Here is a 24,933-nt window from a genome sequence, read left to right on the forward strand (position 1 = left end):
TTTTTGTAAAATTTTTCTCAACGTTTTTTAAACTCTATCATGAATGTTGTCAGTTACTCTCAACATTCTGCAATAATATACTTCCTGTCGTCATGTAGGACTACAGGTTAATCCGTGTACAAAGTACGTTTTGGAACGATATATTATGTCACCACAGCCCGTATTTCAACATTTTGAATTATTTTATAATGAGGACGATGGCAATCGTTCTCTGTATCTCAAGCTATTATTATATCAACGTAATCTCCAGAAATCAATATATGGTGTTCAATTTGGGGTCACCAATATATAGGGTTTGCTTTATATCAGAAATATATAGCGTTTATTCGAGGTTACCAATATGTGCTATTCGTTTGGAATCACCAATGTACTTATGGGATGTAATACAAATAAGGAAATAACTTTTTAAATCTTTTTATATCGAAGATGGGTTCAGTACTGCGTTGTGTTATTGTAGATAGCATCGATGAAAAAGAAAGAATCAAAAGATGCAAGAATTAACAACTCCAATTCACAGAATAACAATTATCACAACAACAATTAGAGAAAAATAAACATTGTACCCCGAGTTCTTTTTTGGGATTGACTCTGCGCATATTCATTTTTAACAAATATTAATAATTAATTATCTCGGTCGTGAGTTACACGCTTTACAAGCAAAAATTGTTTTTATTGTCATGGACGATATACCCTTAAATTTGGTGTACCTCTTTAATTATATATAATATGGATTGAGTCAACGAGAGAGATAGCTTGCGCAAGGTGATCGAACCGAGATAGACATAGAAGCGTACTGCTATATAATGGGTGTACTGATAGAAGTGAGATAGATATAGAAGCGTACTGACATATAATATATCTATCTTTATTACACTTTCACATTATCGCTTTCCATCTGCGTCTGTTCACCTTGAGCAACATTTTTGTTAGTAGATATATTTAGTTAGCTCAATCCATATTATATATAATCAAAGGTGTACCTACTTATTTCTCTTACACCCTGTATAGTATTCGCATTGAATCACCAATATGCAGCAGTCACTCTAGGTACCAATATAGGTATGTCGTTCAGTTATGTTCTCCTATATACATGTAGTGTTCGTGTTGAGGGACCAATATAAGGTGTTCATATTGGCAATACTGAGCGAACATATGTGGTATTAGTGACCAATTTCCATTGACTCGGGTTGAACGATATAGACGTGGGCGCGATGTGGTTCCACAATCGTAGGGTATGGTTATTTCTCGCTGAAGTGATTATTGCAATAAGCCGCAATCGGTCGATGCTCAAATACTCAGCCGGACCTATGCAGCAGTCATTAAACAGTGGACCTGTCAAATCCGTGCTAAGCCGCGGCGTATGCATGGGCCTTTCAACTAAAAAAAGAATTTCGTTAATACCTCACACATAACTTTTTTTATGCCATTTCAACATCGACTCGACCCTATTGGAAAACCCGTTATGTAGTATTTGATTTGGGTCATAAATATATAGCATTTGATTGGGATCACTAATATGTAGTGTTTGCTTTGGGACATTAATATATAGCGTTTCCCTTGTGCTATTCGGTCAAGATATACAGGGTGTCTCAGCGAGACCGTTCATTAGACATTTATGGGGTTCTGGCCAAAATAAAAATTTGAAAATTCAAATTTAAGTATAATCAATTACGTTCTCTTCGACTAAAATATTTTCAGATTTTTAGCGCTTCCGGTTATACCGGAAGTCGCCACCTACTTTTTTTTTTTTAAATAGAACACTATATACAGGGTGTACCTGAATGATATGCCCAAACTTCAGGGGGTGATTCTTTAGGCAATTTTAAGGGTACTTTGATATATAAACCATGGGCGACTTGGGTTCCCCTAAGGAGCTACACCCCTCCAAAAATGGCGGAAAATTTTGGTTTAATTTTTTTTTCTCAAAAACCATAAACGCTAGGACAACGAAATTTGGGGAATATGTTTAACTGGTAGTAGGGTACGTTTTCACCCTATTTGTACTTTCAACCTATACATTTTTGCTAAAATTTTTTTATGCAGAGAGTAAATACATTAAAAAAAAATTACATAAGTAGATGAAAGTATCCTAAAACTTTTTTATCTCTCTAAAATTTTTCCAAAAACGACTAATTTTTGAGAAAAAAAATAATAAAGCAAACACTGCCCGTTCAACAACGGGGTTGTCGATCAAAAGTTGGTATGAGTTTTTAATGTCAGTTTCAATGTCAGTGGTTTTCTTACTATTATTATTGTTTTTCAAATTCATTTATGAATAAAATTTTATCGCATTTACGCTAGTTCACTGAACGTTTCAAAATTTTAAATAAAATAATAATAATAGTCAGGAAACCACTGACATTTAAACGTCAAAAATATTTCTGACAAAGATTGCTAAGCCTGCTAAGATTTTTTCTTTAAAAATTCATTCCAACTTTCGTTTTATATTATAACTAAAAATTAAAAAAGACATATTTCTGATATTTGAATCAAATACATTTGTTGAACTATTTAATTTATATCTGTTTTACACAAAAGTTTGAATAAATTGTATTATTTCACATTTTTTTATTAATATTTAATATTATTAAATGATTTAATAAATTATTGATAGATGGCGCTCATATATATCTTTTTTTAATTCAAATAAACATAGCAACATTTGTTTGTATTCAAACATTTTCTGAAGTGTCAAATTAAAAATTCTGTTTTTTAAGATGGATTACGAAAATTACGAAAAGTTTAGCATGTTAGAATGTTACATATTAGAAAATAAAGTAAATTTTATATAAATTTTTAGTAGAATAGTTTTTAGTCATAGTACCGTAATTTACAGGAAACTGTAAATTTAATTTCTTTGACGACACTAAAAAAAAGTTTATTTTTAGCTTTATTCTAAAACAATAAGAAATAGACCTATCTAACCACATATTTTTATAATCAGAAAAAAATAACGAATTTAATAAGCGAATAAGCAGTGGTTGTTTCCATTTAAAAAACGAAAATTGTCATAATATCCCAAAATCTAAAACCAAAATTTTTTTTTTGACTACGTCATCAAATTCTCTGTTAAAAAGTGTCCATATAATGTCTCAGTTATAATACTCCACCTATAATAATAATCAAGATAATTGCACTTGCTGGTTTTACGATATTTTCAATTTTGGCCTCTAGGGGAAAAACAAAAGATGAGAGCGCTTTGAGGCTTTTGGCATCAGCAGTTTCTCAAAAAACGAGATCATGACATGTAAGCTACTTTTCTTCTATCTCTTATAGTTTCCGAGATAGCCCATTCGGACATCGAATTTGAACCACCCTGTACACGTTGGGTGACCAATATTATTGTGTTAGCTCAAGGTTATCGCTATACAGGGTGTTAATGAACTACGTGCAGATATATTAGAGGGCGGTAGTACTCGACAAAATAGGAGAAAAATACAAATAAACATTGATACGTCACTAAAGTGTGGTAAAGTTTCATTTTTTTTTTTTTTAATTTTACATTTGTCTCGGGTGTTCTTTTTAGATAATTATTTCAAATTTGATATACATCTAATGATTATGAATCTCTACAGTAAAATGACAAAATTGTCAGGCACACCCCGGGTGTCCCATTTTTTCGTGTTCCTGAGTCTTATACCATCTACAAGTTTTCCTTTGAACACTTTGTATAAATTTTGATTGGAGTTTAAATACGATTTAAGCTCCCCATGCTTTTCTTCAACTTTTTGGCCTGATGCGTTATTTCCGTATCTGCCACAGTTTTCAAGATACCTTAGGTAAATGCAACCAGGAACACGAAAAATGCAATCATTATTATAACCTTTAACTATAATTATTTTTTCAAACATTTTATTCTCTTTAATTCAGCAGTTACCATATAGTTTATACATCATACATCGTCGTGAAGAGAATATTTTCGGCTATAATTTAAGATATAAACCGTTTCTTCATTCCTAGAAATAAATGAGAAGCTATTTTTTAAAGTTTACATTGAAAAGGACAACATCAACCAAAACACTTTTTTCAGCACTATTTCTAAAAATTGTGAAAATTAGACATCAATCATTATTAATCATTACCTACAATTTTTTTTTGAAACATGTGTTCTCTTTAACTAAAGGGTTTTCCAATAAGAGGTGTTATTTTGAATAGCCCGTTATTTCGGTAGATGTCACTTTTGAAGCTGTCATTTTTTGACATTTGACAAGTAGAAAGTACGCCATTAATAAAAATGGAACGATACACGCTTCAACAACGCATTGAAATTATTAAAATTCACTATAAAAATGGTGAAATTTTGGCAGAGACGGTTCGTAAAACTCGAACATTTTTGGGTCGTCGTGAAGCACCTTGTCGGACCGCAATACAGAAATTGGTGGAAAAATTCGAGCTGTTGGGACAAGTTAGTGATGTGAAGAATAAAACCCGTGCACGTCGCTCAAGAACAGCCGAGAATATTGCTGCTGTAGCCAAAAGTGTTGAAGAAAACCCAGGTTTGTCCATTCCTCGTCGTTCTTTGGAATTAGGCATTCCACAAACGTCATTACACCGTATTTTGCATAAAGATTTGGGTCTTAAGGCTTATAAACTTCAGTTAACACAAGAACTGAAGCCGTCCGATCATCAACAACGTCGTGTCTTTGCTGATTGGGTCGTTGAAATGCATGAAAATGATCCGGAATTCCATCGAAAAATCATCTTGAGTGATGAGGCCCATTTCCACCTCGGTGGCTTCGTCAACAAGCAAAATTGTCGCATCTGGGGCTCGGAAAACCCAAGAGTTATTGTTGAAAAGCCTCTCTATCCTCAACGTGTGACTGTTTGGTGCGGTTTATGGTCCGGCGGAGTCACTGGACCTTACTTTTTCGAAAATGAGGCTGGAGCAACAGTTACGGTGAATGGATTGCGCTATCTAGAGATGATTAATGATTTTTTATGGCCGGAATTGGATGGTATTGATGTGGACAACGTTTACTTTCAACAAGACGCTGCTACGTGCCACACAAGCAACGAAACCATTGATCTTTTACGGGAAAAGTTTCCGGACCGTGTTATCTCTCGAAGAGGTGATCACAATTGGCCACCGAGATCTTGTGATTTAACACCTTGCGACTTCTTCCTTTGGGGCCACGTGAAAGAGAAGGTGTACGCCAACAGCCCAGCGTCGATTCAAGACCTCAAAAATGGAATTCGTGAGGCTATTGAGGACATAGGGCAGCCACTTTGCAATTTGGTTATGGAAAATTTCATGGAAAGGATATTGTCCTGTAAGCGTGGTCGTGGTGGTCATTTGCCTAATGTTATTTTCCACTATTAACGGCATACCTTCTTCTTTATAATGAAATAAACATCCGATCATTTATACTAAAAAATGGCATTTTTCTTTGAATATCAAAATAACACCTCTTATTGGAAAACCCTGTATAATAAGTAAAACTATAACATGGAACTAAAGTGTACTTTTTCTTTCATACTATATGCAACACTATACACAACAACACCATAGTTGTTGTTTTAATGCTCTATATGCTATAAGAAATTTTGTGTATCTGGTTTCAGATTTGCATGGTTTAATATTAGCAATATCAAAACTTGAAATAAGATTGTTGTGATATCTGATAAATCACAACCTTCATTTCTTACTTGCTATATTCTTATGATATTGTGCCATCTGGACCCCACCTTACATATTTGATTTATACATTGTAATTAAGTTTGTTTAATTCAATAAAAGGCATTATATTGCTTATGTTATGACATCTTGTATAATTTTAACTTCCATTTCTAATGTACCCACTTACGACCTCCACATTTTGTGTTATCTTCGGAATTCTATTACTAAACGTTGCTCTCTGTTAACAGCCTGGCTAACCACTCGAAATATTGTAATGCATGACAATAATTTTGAATCAACATGTACCTACTTAAAAATGAATAATCATGTCTTTAGATAATACAGGTGTGGTGGTTCTTGCGGTGTGGAGTTCATATATCATGTGCTTTCGCGAAATGACAGGTTTGGATGAAAAATTGCTCGGCTATAATAATTTTCATAAGACCGCGACCGAAGACACCGCATTAAGGTGTAAAGAATGCTTGCCGTATTTTACGCGCTCGGTGGTCCCAATCATAAATCCGGGGCGACGCCGGAACGAATAGTTCCGATAAGTCCCGCAAGGGGGCCCTCGCCCGTAAATTTATCGTCCCGGTTTTTGCCGGATCTGTCCAGCGGCCGAACCCCACTGCGTGTACGTACAAGCAATCCCTGAAAAGATTGCCTTCGGGGACAACTACAAGAATTATTGTGGTTTAAAAACGTCGCGGAAAAAAACGAACTTTCCAAATACCGACTCAATTGCAAAAACTGTATATATATGTATTCACTTAAACCCCCGCAAAAACTTTTTAGATACCTACATAAATTTGTTTAAAAATTGGTGATTTTTTTGGTTCTTATAATAATCATGATTTGCAATAAAACCAAATTGAATAAATTTGGCGTAGTGAGAAGTTTTACAATATGCAAGTCGCTCAGCAAAATTGAAACAGACCGCCGACTCCGTCTGCCCGTCATTTTATTTCGTCCTCGATATATACGACATTTACATGTAAATGCACAGTCGCTGTCTCTACTCTGATACCTTTTAAATAATTTGGGAGACGGCTAGGGGAAATTTCGCATACCGTTTGTTCCGGGCGCAACTTCAAAAGACGTTCTCACTCACGAGAGATTGTATATCAAGACTTGAATCTTTTATTAGCATTTTGTGCGCGAAATAACGTAAATCGGCGTCGTATGCCAATAAAAATTATATTGTGATAAAGTAATGTTGAAACTTTCCCAGAACCTGTCAAGCTTCCAGCCCAGTATCAAATTCCGAAAATTCATTAGAGTTTTAATATAAAACTCCCGCTCATTTGGATGCAAAGTAATGTCGCCTGACCGAGCTTGGCGTCCTTCTGCATTATGCATTAAGCCCCCACTAATCCGCAATTAAAGATTCCCGGCAACCCGTTCCGTGACCCCCTGAGGGAGTCCAACGATGGCGTCCGCTCTGTTCGTTTTTCGTTTTGCCACTCCGTTACGATCGCGAAAACATCCCGCGGGACTCTAGCCGCGATAACGACGGGAAAAACCATCCAGAGGGGGCGGCATAACCACTAGCGGGACCGAGGGCGAAACGGCGAGAATACACTTCAATTTAGTTGATTGCCCCACTCATTAAGTGGGGCGGAATTAAACGGGAACGCGACGGGCGGACCCCTTTCGCTGCTCTCTCTCCCGTAGATTTCGCCTTTGTCGCCTGGCTTTTGTATGGTCACGCCGCATACCCTGTTTGGTTGGATTTCTTTTCTCTCTTTACCCTTCTTTTCTTTATTGTTCTGTATTCAACATTCAAAGACGTCAGTAGTAATATTAATAGCCCAAGATAATTTATATTAGCAGAGTTCTTGATAACGAGGAATTATTGGTACTAAGTCAGTAAATTCCCCAGAGATTAACCAACCAACTGATACGAACTGTCCAATACTAACGATATCTCTTTAGATAAACAGCAAATACAAACTAATCTAAAATAACAATTATTTTTTATTATAGGATGGAGCAAACCAAAATCTCAAAGAGATAGCGACGATGGAACGGGATTTGAAGGCGAAAACGACTTGGAACCTTTAGTGATAGACAGAGGTCCATTTTTCGAGAAAACAGCTTCGAAAAATGTAACCGCCCTCGTTGGAAAGACGACATATTTAAACTGTCGTGTAAGAAATCTTGGGAATAGAACGGTAAGTAATTTGATGAGTTCCGGACCTCATTAAAACTTTTAAATCGCTAAGCAGATAGTTGGTCATCCGACTTGAATTCGTTCTCGAACAAATTTTAGATTCAATCGGTTGCGGCTCGAGCTTCACCGGGGTTTTACTGTTTTGTTCTCGATGCCCTTTCAAAATCGAGTTATCAAGTTTGCAACTTTTAGTTGCAAGTCGGATTTTAAATGAGCTGTTAAAGTCGTCGACTAAAGAGAGCCGAATAATTTCGATTAAAAACGAAATCGTGTTTGTTCATTAATATTCTCTTCAAATAAGAAATTGTAATAAAAAAATGTTAAAATGTCCGAAAGTCAATTATTGGAAATCATGACAAATATTCAATTTGAAAAGCGACCTCGATTCCCTAATGAACATGACTAATACGGCAATTAATTCACTAACACCCAATTACATTTATTGCTAAACCATTATCGACGATCTACCCGTACAATTATCGTCAACACACAAGGGTTGGGAGAAATTTTGAAATTTCGAAATTTCAATACTCATTCTCGTTACGCAAACGTTCATTAGGCTCTGGACTAACAACAGAGCGTAAATTTTTGGCTGTGTTATAGGCGATATTCAGTTTGGCCTTTAGGGATGTAACGATACCCTTGTGTAGTGACCTATAATGTTCATCGGCGTAGTTAGTGCCAGTATCTATCCGCTTGGTTATTGTCAATTTTAATGTTCGAAATTGTAAATAACGTCGGCTTGTAATCGGTTTATACGACTGACGTGCAAAAAATACAAATCCGGATGTTACCAAAAACTCACATTTGATTAAATATTTTGGTGTAATTATTATTTGTTTCCATCATTTGTATTAAAATAAAATAAAGAATTGCACTTTTTTTAATGGATAATTGTTATATTTATGTTCTACCGGTTTCGACTCAACATCGAAAGGTTTCGACGAGTCATCTTCAGGAACGCCTAAAGTTACAACGAAATAAGAACAAACTATTAGTTATAATAAATACATGTGTTCACTTAAAATTTATAGGTTATGTTTTCATTAAAGACAATAAAATAAAATAAATGAGCTTAAACTTACGTCATAATTTGAAAAAAAGGCCTGGTATCACTATTAAACATTTGTTCGTGATTAAAAAATTAAGGAAATCAAAAATCAAACAAATGCGCAATTATGGGCGGATGCGATGAGTGATGAATCGTGTGACAAGATGGTTGTCCGGAACGTGATTGTCAAGGTCAAACTTATACCCTGAAGTTTGCGGTTAAATCAATAAATTTTTTCAAATTTCAAAAAATAATAATATGTAGAAAATACAATTCAAAAAAGGGGGGGGGGTTATGGTGAAGCTTAAGGGAGAAAAAGGACAGTTGAGGGATTTTTGGGGAGAAGAAAGGAAAGGTAGCCAAAGGAACCCAGTATGTTGCGAGCTTAAGCTGCTACCGTGGCTTGAGTTCCTCGTTCATACTGGGTTATTAAACACTGAATTGAACAAACTCAAAATTAAAAAACTCAGAAGTTAAAAATTAAAATCGAACGTCGCAAACCGAAATAACTGACACAAAGACAACAGGATATAGACACAAGGTAGTATTTTAGTAACAATCAAAATGGGAGATCGGAGAATATTAAATGTCGATTATAAAGATGGGGGAATGGTGTGATAGTTTTTTGGGGTATGGGAATAGGTAGGAATTTTGGGAGAGAGAGGAGGTGTTGGTAGTCAAGGAGCCCAGACGTTGCGACACTCAAGCTACTACCCTAGCTTGAGTTCCTCGTTCGTCTGGGGGTTTTTTAGGGGGAGTATATGATATTCTGAGAAAGGTGTATATTGGTCGGGTATTGGTTGTGATCTGGTCGTTTAGGCAGATCTTCTCTGGATAATTATATTTGAATTTATTAATTTCATAATTCTCGAGGGCTTCGAGTAAGTTGCTCTTATTTTTGGAATGAAGTAACGTGGTGTTTTCTTCTTCATTGAATTGGTGGTCTTTATTGAAGATCAAATGTCTGCCGAAATTAGATCTGTCTTGGGTTTTGTGTTCATTTATCCGTGTTTTTAGTGATCTCCCTGTCTCTCCTATATATGTAGCATTACAGGTTCCGCATTCCAGTTTATATACTCCGTTGTTGTTTAATTTCTTTATCCTGTCTTTGTTGTTGGTTAACATTCGTCCTATGGTGTTGTTACTTTTAGATGTTAGTTTCATGTTGTATGTCTTAAAGATTTTCTTTAGTTTGCTGTTAATGTTCCCCTGATATTCTATAGATTTGTATGATAAGGTTTGAGTTTCTTGTTGGTTGTTAAGTGTTGTCATGTTGTTGAGAGCGTTTCCAGTGTGTCAAACACCCGTGTCCAGTGTGTTTGATTAAATAGCCTAAACAAGTAAATAATCGATATCCTATTAATCTTTCAAAATTACACAAACTTTCTTCAAGAGAGTTTTACAACAATATATATTTTAAATTGAAGCTCAAAATAATGACTTAATTTTAACGAAATCAATTTTAAAGTAATTGTTACAATTTGGCTGTACTTAAAGGAAATAGTGAAAGATTTAAAAAATCTAACTTTACTAAGGAGAATTTTGATGCAATATTACAGTGAATTTCACGTAAGACGCAAAATACAAAAATATATTTCCATAGCAACCACGGCGTACCTGCTTACTTTGTCACATATAAAATGTAACATGTCAATATAATTTGACATTACAGGAAATCCTCGATATAACGGATCAATACGGAGAACGCAGTGTCCGTACTAAGAGCTTAACGCTAGCACTAGAACTAACACTAGACACAGAACTAGAAATATTTCGTTTAGCCGTACCTCTCTTAAGATGGCTGGTTTAACCGTGCGTCTTCAGACACACGACCAAACTTAATACCTTCTAGTTCTAGGTCCAGTGCTAGTTCTAGTTTTACACTAGCACGATCAGTAGAATTAACACAAGTCCTAGAACTAGAATAGAGGACACTTCGAAATCCTCAAGGACCCATATCTAAATCAATTGATTGAAATTAAAACGGACCTTATACCAACAGAATACAATTTCAACCAGTCGTATAAAGTTATATTTAGAAGCAGGGATGATTGGGCGAAGGGTGGGCCTCAACTAAGAAGAGGTGCCCTAGCCTGGTACACTGATGCTTCAAAGACAGTTAGATCCGAAGTATGCATGGGCATCAGTGGACCAAATAGCCACATTAAACTGCCCCTCAGCTCGGACATATTTTTCATTTTTCTAGCAAAACTTCTTGCTATAAACTTCTGCACCGCTTTGAACCTACTAAAGGGACAGAAAAGTGCATCCATAAACATTTTCACAGACAATCGGGACGCCCTAAAGGCCGCAAAATTCAGGCCTACACATGTGACTCTGCACTGATCAGAGAGTGTACCAGCAACCTGAGAAAACTCGCAAGGGGCAATGATGTTACTCTATGGTGGGTTCCAGGTCACAGCAACATTGAGGGCAATGAGAAGGCGAATAAGCTGGCCAGAAATGCAGCGAATACGTCCTTTATTGGACCTTAACACGGTTATAAACTATAAAAAAACCACCTGAAACAAATAATCAACAGTTGAGTGGTTTCAGAGGTAGCCTTACGCTGGAAAGAGCTTCACAGACAAGCGGAGAGTATGATAACTCCGTCGCAAAACAAAAGCAAAGAAGTTAGTTCTAGTTTTAGTTGTTATTCAGCGTTAGATTGTGACATATTTTTATTGAACAAAAAGTAGAACTAACACTAGACCGAGAACCAGAAATATTCGGGTTTAGTCGTGCGTCTCTTAAGACGACCGTAAACTCAGGGTTATCATAAGGACGTCACTTTTTCCAAGTAAAATTTTTCCTTTGTAAGACTACCCAATGCCTGTACTATAAAGGTATGTTACATTTTATGTGGGACAGTGTAAGTGCACAGTAGTTTCATAACTATGGTTACTGCATTCATAAATTGCGAGGCGGGTTATATGAAATTCCCGGTATATCTCAAATGAAAGTTTAAAACGTCTATTTTGAGATAGAGTGTGGTTTCATTAATCATTTAATTTAAAAAAAAATATTTTTATATAATTATTGCATTTGAGTGCTGTTTGCACAAAAATATTAATAAAACTTTAATAAATTAAACAAACTTTATTTATGGGAGTTTTAAAACAAATTAAATTCAAATTAAAGCTTAAAACATTCTACTTTAAGACACAGTATAATTTCATAGGGGTTAACAAGTTAATTCTGACGAAATCATTTGGGTGTATTTAAAAGAAAAAGTGAAAGTAAAAGTCGAACCCGTGCGACGATAGCAACAAACCTCCCAGGAACAAAATTTTACCCGTAATTTCCTATCTACTTTCTTAGCTGATATGTTCCTTATTATTAGAGACAACGAAAAACTAAATGCACCACTTGAAAGCTTGAATCTTTTTCTATCTAAATTTTCGTCTGCCGATAAATTGATATTAAGATCAATAAAAAAAGAAGAACACCGCTATGTACTCTACCCGTTCTTAAAATGTTCTACCAGGAGAAAACTCTAGAACTATATCTATCTTATCGAAAATTTCCTGCTCTTTCTAGTGGTGTATGACACGCGGCGATCACACGCTTGCACAAGTACATATTTGGCCAAAAACTGCTAAATTCATACGTTTGAACCATCTTTAATCCATGTTCGGGTAGATAATTTTCTTATATGACCAGGAGAAAGCTCTAGAACTATATCTATCTTATTGAAAATTTTCTGCTCTTTCTAGTGGCGTACAACACATGGTGATAGCGTATTTGCACAAACACGTTTTGCGCCAAAAACTACTAACGTTGTGGTTTTTTCTGTTTCTAGTTAAGTCCCATTTGTGACAGGATGTGCCACGACGACCTGAGTCAATATCATTAAGATCGGTTTATGGAAAAATCCCTAAAATGGGTCTAAAGATTTAAATTTTATGCAATTTTTGGTGTATTTTTAACCCTTTAACGGTTAGTGGCTTTTATAGAGACCACTTGTCAATAAGGTCAAATAGCTGCATTACCACAACTAAATCGTTTCTAAAAACAAAAAAAATAATTTACCCGTTAAAGGGTTGAAAAATAATTAGCTCGTTAAACGGTTTAATCTTATCGTCAAACGAAACCAACCCAACCCGGTTTTAGATAGAGAAAGATTCAAGCTTTCAAGTGGTGTATTTATTTCTTCGTTATCTCTAATAATAAGGGAGATATCAGCTAAAAAAGTAGATAGGAAATTACTTGTAAAAGTTAGTTGCTATCGTCGCACAGGTAAAAGTCGAACAAATTTTGTTAATGGGAATTTTGATGCGATGTATACATAAAATAAAAGTTTATTATGTCTATTTTGATATACTAACTCAATTGTTGTACAAGATATGATTTTTAAATGCTCAAATAGCATATCTTTGTGATCTTTTTAATTTCATTGCTTGTAATATACTTATTCCGATTCCAACAACAAGTTCGCATATTCTCGCGGAATCTACATTCCTTTTACTAAAATTTCAGAAAATAACGTATTTTTAAATTAATTTTCAAGGAAATAATGACTACTTACAAATACAACCTCTTTAACCTAATAAAATAATTAAATTTAGTTATATTTAAACTCAAATGAAAACCAATATCGATTTTGATATCAATCATTTTCAATTCTTCCACTACTTTTATGCATATTTATAGGATTTATAGCTTTGTTCAGTCGAACGATTGAAAAACCAAATGGAACGACAACAAATGATTTATACAGCGAGAAAAACCCAGCTTATTTATAAAAATCAACAAATAAAACTCTCTAGAGTTTAACTAATAATGAAATAGAGCAAATACAATCGAGCTACTGAAACCTATTTCACACTATTTTAATAAAACATTCACGGTTTCAACAAAATAACAAGCAGTATTTAAAAAATATAGGCTATTTTAAATTTACGCAATATATAAATATCCAAAATTATAAATACATATTTGTATACACATCCTACACGCGTTTAATTTGGGGTTATGCGTATAATTAACACAGAGAAAGGGAGGCTAATCATGCTTGAATATTTGATCAAAGCTTCGACTCGCTAATATAATTCAACAGGAATTCATCCAATGAAATTCTACATTTTAATTTTTAAAGTTCTCGTTCGAAATGAATTTTTCCTTTTCAATGATGTTAATTTCGATGGTGCCCGAAGGCGTTTATAACCGTTTTTAATTATTCCCTTTTTCGATATAATTTCTTTTCGTACAAAGGGAACACAACAGAGAGAGACGCGAACGAATCAGAACAAACGGATTCAACCAGAAAGCTCGTATTGGAATGTATTGGAACACGACTACAAAGGCCACAATCGTAACGTTATAATCCGTTCATTTCTGTTATCAAAAATTCGTTTCGGAAGCTCATTGCAATCAAATTGGATCGAACAAATCCGTATCGCTTTAAAATGGAATCCACAAAAAGCGATTCCATTTGAAGTATTAAAACAGATGTAATAAATTGTTTCGCGATTAGCTACAAAATTCTTTCTTGTTTTTATCTATTTTTTGTCTGTTATTTTGGATTAAATGAAATGAAGGAAGTAGTTTAGATGGTTTGGAAGGACGTAAACCGATGGTAAATAGGCGTAAAGGCAAAAGCAGCGGAATTAGCCTGGTAAATGGCAGCGGTGGGGCCCCTTTTAATGTAAACAAATGTAGGGTGTAGAACGGAATCCGCTGTGGGTTAGTTAAAGATTTATCACCCCCAAACCCAAACGTATACATCACGATGACGTCGTTGCAACTAACACATTTGCAAACGTAATTTTCGATGGAAAAGTTAGAATTATATTAAATTTGCGACTTGTGAAAAAAATATATTTTACTTGAACTTTATATAGGAGGAATATTCGAAAATCTTTGGGGACGGGTCAGTTAATTTATCGCCTCCCACACTAGCAAATCGAATTTTAAGCCTAAACGATTCGGTCCGGAACTGAACCCTGAAACTGGGTATATTTCGCTGACGCCCCAGGAATTTATCAATGATTTACAGCTTTCAATGCTACCAGCAAATTTAACTTTGAAAATCGCGGCTTAACGTACTTCGACGAGGTCGTTTCGGAAAATTCCGGTAGAAAGTCGGTTTCCCTGTACTATTTCAATCAACCCTTAATAAGGGTCGAGAGTCCCGTTGCGACCAATACAAGTAATTACTTGTTTTTTCCATCTACCCCCTTTCGCTCGAATGGGATACATGAGAACAGAAAGGTAGAAAAGAAAAGAAGAAAAAGGGTTTGGTACTTTTAACAGAAAAGTTTCCTGGACGGGATTTTTTTAATTAACTCATTACATCAGTTATTTTGTTGCCTGTTTTACATTTTAGTACATTAAACGTAATAGGCGGTCGTGTAAACGACCGTATGCTAATGAATAAGCTCAACGTTGTAGTTATGATGTTAAAAAATCGTGAATATTAATGTTTACACTTCTTTGAAGCGATATAAATATGTTTGTTTGTTTCAACCATTCTAACTTTTACGACTCTAATTATATTTAAGTGTAGAGCAGAAATGTGGGTCTCCCAAGAAATTCACCACAAAATGAACAATTTCTTGGAAACGGTTACATTTACACTATTATACACAGGAAAAAATATAGAGTAAAAATCAACTCTAAAACATGGTTCAGATCGGTCCAATATATTTAGAGTTATTTTTTTGCACTATATAGTGTAGGTGAATAGATTAAAAATTTACACTAAATAGTGAGAAGATGGTGTTTATTAAATAGTTTAAAATCGTTACTCTATAACAGTGTATTATATGTAAACTAATTAGATGTTGTCCTGACTCTAATTAGATACATTTCTAATCTAATCAGTGTAAAATTAGCACTGTAAATTATTAAAGATTCGTTCTAATTTTACTCTATTAAGTGACAAAATATCACTAAATAGTGTGTATCTTTCACTTATTAGTGTTAATTTTTAATAGGAAGTATAGAATATGTTTAGGAAGGTTTTAGGTTTGTAATAAATATCAAAATTATAAAATATTTGTTTTTATTTTTACTTGTAATATATTGTTATATCTTAAATTTAATAAAATTATTCGTTTTATATAACCATACTTAATCAATTTTAAAGTTTCCACCGGGTCACCATGAAAACTGCATCTAATGAGTCTTCTATAAGTTTTCTGTATGTATAGTTGTACCTACATACTTACCAATCTTCGCAAGGAACTCGTATGTAAAATCTTCCGGAAGTTCCACTAATTTCACAACACGAATGTTTGGCAAACATAATTAAAATAAAAATAATCGTTCTTTCTCTTTATATCGCGTAAATCAGGTCTCGAGACGCTGTCGAGTTCCGACTCGTTCAGTAGATGACCGTTAAATTTTAGCTGTATCACACCAAGGTTTATATATTAAAGGTTGTCTAAGTACCTATGCTGCAATACTTTGATTTAGTTTGTGGGCGAGGGGCAAGAGCAGGAGTGTTTCGTGACGTAAGCGATCACGGATTGCGCACGCAACCTCATGGCCATGTGATGCTTCGTGCATTTGTTTAATTTGAATTGCTTGGCGGTATTATTTTCCACATGTGACGTAATGCGCAGTATGGTTGAGTACGAATCTAGACAACCTCTTATACAGCCTGATTCAGAGTAAGCGCCTTATTTTTTTTTAGCCACACTATGGGTACTACTTTCAAAATATTTGGCAGTAATATGTTTTAGGACACTCTCTACACGATGGTGATATCATATTTTCAATTGGACGAATTATTTCAAAATGGCGACTGTCAACTTTTTTTTTTAAATGGAATGCCAAAATTTTTTTTTATTATTGAGATCTTAAAAGCATTCTTTTTACGACAGCATTTTGTTTTTCTTAAAAATTCATTTCTTTCCCCATCCAAAAGGAACCTAATATTTTAATCTATACTCTGTTTTTAAACCAGGAGGAGTATTTTAAATTTGTCACCAGATTGACCTTGCACGTGATTGGTTGAATGCGAGGAAGGTTCACACACAGGCAATTTTGAATTTTGATTTTGAATTTGAAGGTTAGGTAATTGATAATTCGACAGTTTCGTGTCATTATTGTATATTTTGTGTTCTTAAACCCTTTTTTATTATATTTTGAAATAAATATACTCATAACTTCAATGTTAATTTGTATGTATAGTGTTGACGATAACAAACGAAAATAAATACAATAATAAGTAAATAAATAAATAATAATTATTAATTTAAATTTACCGCCAAAGTATCTAGTGATATTTTCTGGTGATTTTTTCCAGTGTAAATCTGACTTTCGTGTTTACTCCTCCTGGTTTAAAAACAGAGTATAGTTCTAGTGCAAGTGTTAGTTCTAGTTTTAATTGTTATTCAGCGCTAAGTTGTATATTTTTAAGTTTCGGGTTTAGCCCTGTGTCTTCAGACGCTGAATGTTGGGTAAGGTTAGTTTTGTTTACAAACATTAATTATACCATGAAGTATTCTTTGGCAATTTGTAATGTCAATTATAGCGTGAAGGAATGTGAGGTAAGGTTAGTTTTGTTTACAAACATTAATTATACCATGAAGTTTTCTTTGGCAATTAGTAATGGCAATTATAGCGTGAAGTTTTCTTTTGTAATGTCAATTATAGCGTGAAGGAATGTTCGGTAAGGTTAGTTTTGTTTACAAACATTAATTATACCATGAAGTTTTCTTTGGCAATTATAGCGTGAAGTTTTCTTTTGTATTGTCAATTATAGCGTGAAGGAATGTTAGGTAAGGTTAGTTTTGTTTACAAACATTAATTATACCTTGAAGTTTTCTTAGGCAATTATACTCTGTTTTTAAACCAGGAGGAGTATTTTAAATTTATCACCAGATTGACCTTGCACGTGATTGGTTGAATGCGAGGAAGGTTCACACACAGGCAATTTTGAATTTGAAAGTTAGGTTATTGACAATTCGACAGTTTCGTGTCATTATTGCCCGCACACTGGTTAAGTGATGAGATAAGATCACTGATGAGGGAGCGTAATCGTGCAAAGCTATTATTTAAACGTATTCCAAATACTATTAATCGTGAAAACTATAGGATCTTGCGTAACCGTTGCAATCACCAATGTAGAAATGCCAAAAAATTGTATTTCTACCGGAGACTATCCAATGCTAATCCGAGGACGTTTTGGAGGTTGATGCGTTCCTTAGGGGCGGTTGAGTCTCCCTCTGTTCGGGCTGCTTGTGATGTGGATTCATTGGCGAGGTTTTTTGCTGACCCACCTTTGCTCATTAGCGGTGGGACTAGGATGACAACTATTTCTGAAATTCTTGCCTCATCTAAATCCTCCTCTTTCTCCTTTGTCCTGGTCACAGCGTCAGAAGTCCGCGATGCCTTGAATCACTCGAGGTCTACGAGTGTGGGAGCTGATGGAGTTGGTCTCAAACTTCTTCTTCCTATATTGGATATTGTTCTTACTCCTATTACCCACATTTTTAACTTCTCCATTGAACGATCCTCATTTCCTTCAATCTGGAAGGTTGCTCATGTTGTCCCTATACCTAAATCCAAGAGTCCCTCAAGTTTAAATGATTTTCGCCCTATCTCCATTTTATCTGTTTTATCTAAAGCTCTCGAGCGCCTTGTTTATCTACAAGTTCAAGAGTATTTACAAGAATTTAACTTGCACAACGACTTTCAATCGGGTTTTCGTAAGGGTCATAGCACGACAACAGCGCTTATTAAGATTACAGATGATATTAGGTATGCTTGCGACAAACGTTGTGTTACCATCCTTGTATTACTTGATTTCAGCAAGGCGTTCGATTCGGTTGATCACGATCTTTTGTTGGCGTCACTAGCTGCCCTTGGATTTACCTCTTCATGTTTATCTTGGTTTCAATCTTACTTTTCCTGTCGTTCCTTGTGTGTGCGTGCTGATTCTGCGCTCTCGTCTGCTTGTGATATTAAATGTGGTGTACCCCAGGGTAGTGTGTTGGGTCCGTTGCTCTTTTCGATTTTTATTAATGCCGTCACTCACTGTATTTCTTGTAATTATCATGTGTATGCTGATGACCTCCAAATTTACACTACGACAACTATTGATGATTTTCCGGAAGCAATTGCACGTCTTAATCATGACCTTTCCAATATTTTGGATTGGTCCAAACGTTATGGCCTTAAATTAAATACTGCTAAAACTCAAGCAATTGCGTTTGGCAGTCGACCTTTACTGGCAAAGCTGAATAATTTTTCATCCATTCACTTAATGCTTGACGGAGACATTATTCAGCTGTCAGACACGGTTAGAAACCTTGGGGTGGTTATGGATTCTACAATGTCCTGGAAACCTCAAATTCAATCGGTCTGCAGAAAGGTCTATCATTGTTTCCACTCACTGAAAAGTCTCCGTTGCTTCCTTCCTCCCATGATCCGTCGTAATCTTTGTTTTTCCCTGATTTTCCCCCATATTGATTATGCTGACACGGCATATCCTGATCTTTCGGTAACACTACGAAACAAATTGCAAAGACTTCAAAACAACTGCATACGGTATATCTTTGATCTCGAGAGATCTCAACACATAACCCCATACCGTAATTATTTGCAGATATTAAGCTGTCAGAACCGTAGATCGTTTCGTATATTAACTATGTTATATACTGTTCTTCAGAATCAAACCCCAAGGTATTTGTATTGTATATTTCAACGCTTGTCGTCGCATGGTTTACCTACTAGATCTCAGTTAGATTCTGTGCTTATGTTCCCGACCCATAGTACCGAGATTTACCATAAATCGTTTGCTGTGCAGGCAGTAACCCTTTGGAATAGTCTGCCTACTGAGATCCGTAATATTCCCCACCTTGTAACATTTAAAAACCACCTAAAACGTCATTTATTGGCTCTTCAAGTATCTTCCTAAAAACTTTTTCTTCTCCCTTTTCTTCTCTTCTTCTACTTTTCTTCTCTTCTCTTCTTCTTTTATTCCAGCAACTATCATTATGCACCGTTTTTGGTGACCATAAGTTTAGCATAGCAGCTTGCCGTTCATTTATTGTTTTTCTATATAACTTAGTATACTGCTGATTGATTGGGTTGTTTGGAAGATATCGCTTACGCGATAAATCGACCCTTTTGCCTGTATTTATGTATTAAGTTAAATGTATACATTTTCTTTAATTTGTATTTTTTGTTTCTTATTATGGCAATAAATTTATTTATTATTATTATTATTATTTATTTATTATTATTGTAAATTTTGTGTTCTTAAACCCTTCTTTATTATATTTTGAAATAAATGCACTCATAACTTCAATGTTAATTTGTATGTTTAGTGTTGACGATAACAAACGAAAATAAATACAATAATAAGTAAATAAATAAATAATAACAATTATTAATTTAAATTTACCGCCAAAATATCTAGTGATATTTTCTGGTGATTTTTCCTAGTGTAAATCTGACTTTCGCGTTTACTCCTCCTGGTTTAAAAACAGAGTATAGTAGCGCATGAATGTTTTACACTCGATGTTATTTTTGTCAAAATAAATAAATAAGTAGATGTTTATTACAAAATAAAGTTTAATTGTTTCTTTTGTGTCTAGCGCTACTTGATATTTGGACAAAAATAACATCGAGTGTAAAACATTCATGCGCTACTAGATTAAAATGTGTTCTTTTTGATGGGGAAAGAAATGAATTTATAAGAAAAACAAAATACTATCGTATAAAGAATGTTTTTAGGACCTCTATATTAAAAAAAAAAATGTTGGCATTCCATTTAAAAAAAAAAGTTGACAGTCGCCATTTTGAAATAATTCTTCCAAATGAAAATGTGGCATCACCATCGTGTAGAGAATGACCCAAAACATATTACTGCCAAATATTTTGAAAGTAGTACCCATAGTGTGGCAAAAAAAAATAAGGCGCTGACTCTGAATCAGGCTGTATATAAACCTTGGTATCACACCACATGTTGATCACGTGGTACCGGCGAGTAATCCCGAGCAAAATAATGCGATGCGTACGAACTACCTGAAGGAAAAGTACACTTTACAAGTCTTGTGTAAAATTTAATGTTTTATATATTACATAACTTCACTAACATGAGTAAAAAAGAACTCTCCTTTAGAGAACTGTAAAAACTTCTCTATTAAGTGAATAATATATGAACTCCATATTAATATTAAATATAGTGTACATTAGAGTTGTTTTTACCATGTGGTATTACAATTTTTACTCTAATTCTTTTTACCAACTACTCTAAAATTTTTACACGACACGATTTTTTCCTGTGTACTAAGAGAATTTCAAATTGATAGCCAGATTAAAGATTTATCAAGTGGAGTAGGAGATAAGAGTAAAATTATGAGTACAAAGTTAACGTTAATGTTTAAAACGGCTAAATATAACATTTAACTCTTCTATCTTTTCGGTCACTCATTGTATTTAAGAGTAGAATACAAATTTGGATTCTACAGAAAATTTTGTGTATAAGAAATTGTTAAATTGATAACAATTAGCAATTTCCTCCGTCACACCTGAAACATAAGGGATGCAGTAAAACCGGCTGGTGTCGTACTTACCGAGGCATCCTTCTGTTTGCATGATTTGTGGCTCGATGGATATCCCTCATCGTATAGCCGTTCTTCTGCAGTAGATTTTCTAGGAATCTTTCTTCTTTCCTCTGCTCGTTGGAATAAGATTTGAATCACAGACCTATTCTGTTGTTGGTGGTGGTGGGATGAATGGGCCTGTAGGTTCCTATTCCTATGCGTCTTCTTTCGATATACTCCCAGTTCCAGTTACAGTTATAAGTCTAATGTTAGTTCTAGTGATAGTGCTAGTGTTAGTTCTAGTTTTAGTTTAATTAACAAATATATTAACAAGATATTAACAAACAAATCAAGGATGTTGACAACTTACGAATTAGACAACGCAAGCTATTATGTGGCTTAGCTTTCCTACGTAGATGCAGAGAAAAGAGACTAACTGCAGCCAATAAGTGAGAGGTTACTACGACTTCACCTTTCACTTTCCAATTCTATGGCAAAAGAAGACTGGGACAAAATAGACAGGATAACCATGGAGAAGGCCGAACGTGAATTTCAAACAAGTTGAAATAAGCAGATTAAGAAATTCGAATCGTTGGACCGCCGCACCTACAAGAAGAAGAACAACGATTTGCCTATCGAAACAGTCGTCATCAACCGATCAAGCGTCCCATTAACAGATGAGGAAACTAAAGTACTCGCCAAAGGCTTAAATTATGCAGTCGATCCAAAGAGTGTTCTCAAAGAAGAAATTATATGTGAAGTGGAAGTGGCTTTTCGCAGAGTTACCTGCAGTGAAAGAAATTTGTCAAAACATAGCGAGAATGCTAAAACAGCAAAGCCACCAAAATCAAACATAACAGTGAACGAAGGAGGAGCACTACGAACCGGAATGCAACCGTAGTTATGGACAGAAATGAGTACGACGACAATATCACGAGGCTTCAGCCACCTATAAGAAGGTAACAAAGGACCCAACCGAGAAGATAGTAAGGTAGATGAAAGAACAGGTAAAATCCAGCAGAACAACGGAAAAGCTTATTCGTACAGGCCCCAGTAACCCCATGGATGTATGGATCCACACATTTTGTAGAATCAATCAGGAATATGAAGCTAGATCCTCAGGATGTTTCAGGTGCGACGGAGCGAATTCCGAGGTGCCTGAAGAAGGTGCCTGATATCGTGGTACGCTACGGTACGGTCAGCAAAATACTAAACACTCTTCCGATAGCCAAAGACAAACTAAGCCCATTAAAGGAAGCGGGAATCGAATGCCGCATCGAGAAATACGAAAGGGATGTCCGACTGCCAGGGAAGTATCAGAACTGTCCCTCACCGATTTTGTTGAAATTTGGTACAGCGATAGTATGGCCAAAAATAAGGTGTACGTATTTTTTTATACGTGCTAATAAAGCCTCTGGGGCGAGTTATAAGGGTTGGAAATCGGGGCGAAATATATATATTCGGTTATAGGCTGAAAACGAAAATAGCTATCGAAATATGGTAAATGTAAACTGATATTCATTTTCAAAGAGCTTTCCATTGATATATCACACATATATCTGAGGGCTTCAGGGAGTAAACTACCCCTAGTTTTTTGGAATATTTTAAAAACTACCCTGTCGATTTTGGCGATATTATGTGTCCTTATAGTACGTTTAAAAATATTAATGACGTGTTTTTTCTTATTTGCCTGTTACGGTTGGAGTTGATTTTGATTTTTTTTTTGAGGGTTTTTAAATGATTTTCAAAGCGCAATGGTTTATATTCGTTTATTTTATTGCTCGATGCAAAATTGAAAAATTGTATTTTATTTTTGTTTGAAAACATGTGGCGTGACGTCGAACTCGGAAAACCAGTTTGTGCGTGGACGATTGGTGCATTTTTTTGAAAAGAGGAGTTGAACGAAAGGTTTTGGGATAGACGTTCGTTTAGAGTAAAAAGTTCTTATTTACCTTAGAAAAAGGGAATTTATTGAGCGATTATTCTATCCCAGTGTAGTGTGGTGTGTTTTTGAGTATTTTTGGTAAACATCATCACCATTCGCTTATGCGGAAGTTATAACCTTTCGAAAAGAATCTGTGGAAACCGACCAACAACTAAGGTTTGTACACCATCTTGGCGTGAATTATCGATTTATACTAGTTTTCAAGATAGTACTAGTTTCGAATTTATAAAACTACTGTTTTACTAATGTTCGAGTACTCACCGTACTTAATTAATCAGGAGCAGATTAATTGGAGATCTTCATAAGTGTTTACGTCATCGCTAGCGTGGTAACGTGGTGAACCTTGGTGGAGACCTAAAAAAAAATAAAAAAAAAAAAGAAGATAAACCAGATAAGTGAATTTAACTATTTTAAATTACGAATCAACTTACCTGTGTCGAGTAATTAAGATTGAATTCTTTATTTCGGTATTATCGTGATTGTACTTACCTTATTTGTTTATTGAATTCAACATCTGAGTTGAATAGCTTAATGATTTTTTTTTCTTTTTTTTTCTTCGAAGTATATCATTTATTTGATTAGGAGTATTAATTGATTTTGATTTCAATAATTCAAGTTAGTAAATATTTTTTTTGTTTTGTTTTCTTTATTTTGTTCGAGATATTATTATTTTTTTTTATGCATTTTCTTAATGTTGTTGTGAGGGGAAACATAAGCTTATGCGGACCAGAGTTATTTTTTTTTTGTTATTGATTTTAAAAGGTATTTTGCATTGTTTTGGAGTTTGAAATTTCTCTCAAAAATTTCTGGCGCTCAACATTTAATAAATTTAATTCGTATTATATTTTTTTTACATCACTGTTTTATTTACTCACACCCGTCTTCACTGAATTAGCCGTAAGCACCCGCAATAGGGTTACATTTTTTTTTTTTGTGTCATGCCTCTGACCATCCCCTGCAAAGTTACGGGGTATGATAGATAACCCCTTTCCTTAAGAATAATGTGATAAACTGTTACACTGTTGAACAATATTTTGAAGAAAAGCATAAATTAGATGTAAATTAAGATTTACGCAGTAAAATAAACCCTATACGACATTTAGGGGTGGCGGGGGTTGATTACCCTAACCACCCCAAAAAAATTTTTTTTTTCAAAAAATTGTTTGTCGATTTTGGAGCAATTTACGACGCTGATTTTTTTATACGTTAGTACTATTGTAAGAACTTACAAGGGTTAGAAGTTTGGCGTAGAAAATATATTTTTACTAATAACTTTCATACTCCTACAGAAAAAGCTTTTTTATCCTTATTCTATTTAAATAACACAAAAGCTAGGATAATTATATAAATATTTATTAATAATGAGTTAAAAAGCAACTGAAAAAAAATGGTTAAATATCACAAACTGTATTCTACATTGTTAGAATTCTCTGGTACGTTTGGACCGAGGGTAATAAATACAATGTTCAAAGCAGATAACATATTCGTTTTGGCATCAAAGTTTGGTAAACTGTCTTCTGCTTATATGAAAAATTGGCTACAAAATGGCTATTTCCCAAACACCGGACCCAAATCATTACTATTACTGGATTCTTGGAGTGGCCACTGCCAACAGGTCAAATTCAACCCCTGGATGTATTTGGG

General features: G+C 34.7%; 1 protein-coding gene across 1 annotated transcript in view; it reads left to right on the forward strand.

The window, feature by feature from the left end:
- LOC111416311 (neurotrimin-like) overlaps positions 1-24,933 on the forward strand; it is a 255,005-nt gene that overhangs the window by 127,082 nt on the left and 102,990 nt on the right. The window contains exon 2 of the mRNA XM_071197296.1: positions 7,604-7,791. Within this exon, the coding sequence (XP_071053397.1) occupies positions 7,604-7,791 (188 nt within the window). The remainder of the gene's footprint in view (positions 1-7,603; positions 7,792-24,933) is intronic.

Source organism: Onthophagus taurus, chromosome 7, assembly GCF_036711975.1.
Source record: "Onthophagus taurus isolate NC chromosome 7, IU_Otau_3.0, whole genome shotgun sequence".
NCBI classification, from domain to species: Eukaryota; Metazoa; Arthropoda; class Insecta; order Coleoptera; family Scarabaeidae; genus Onthophagus; species Onthophagus taurus.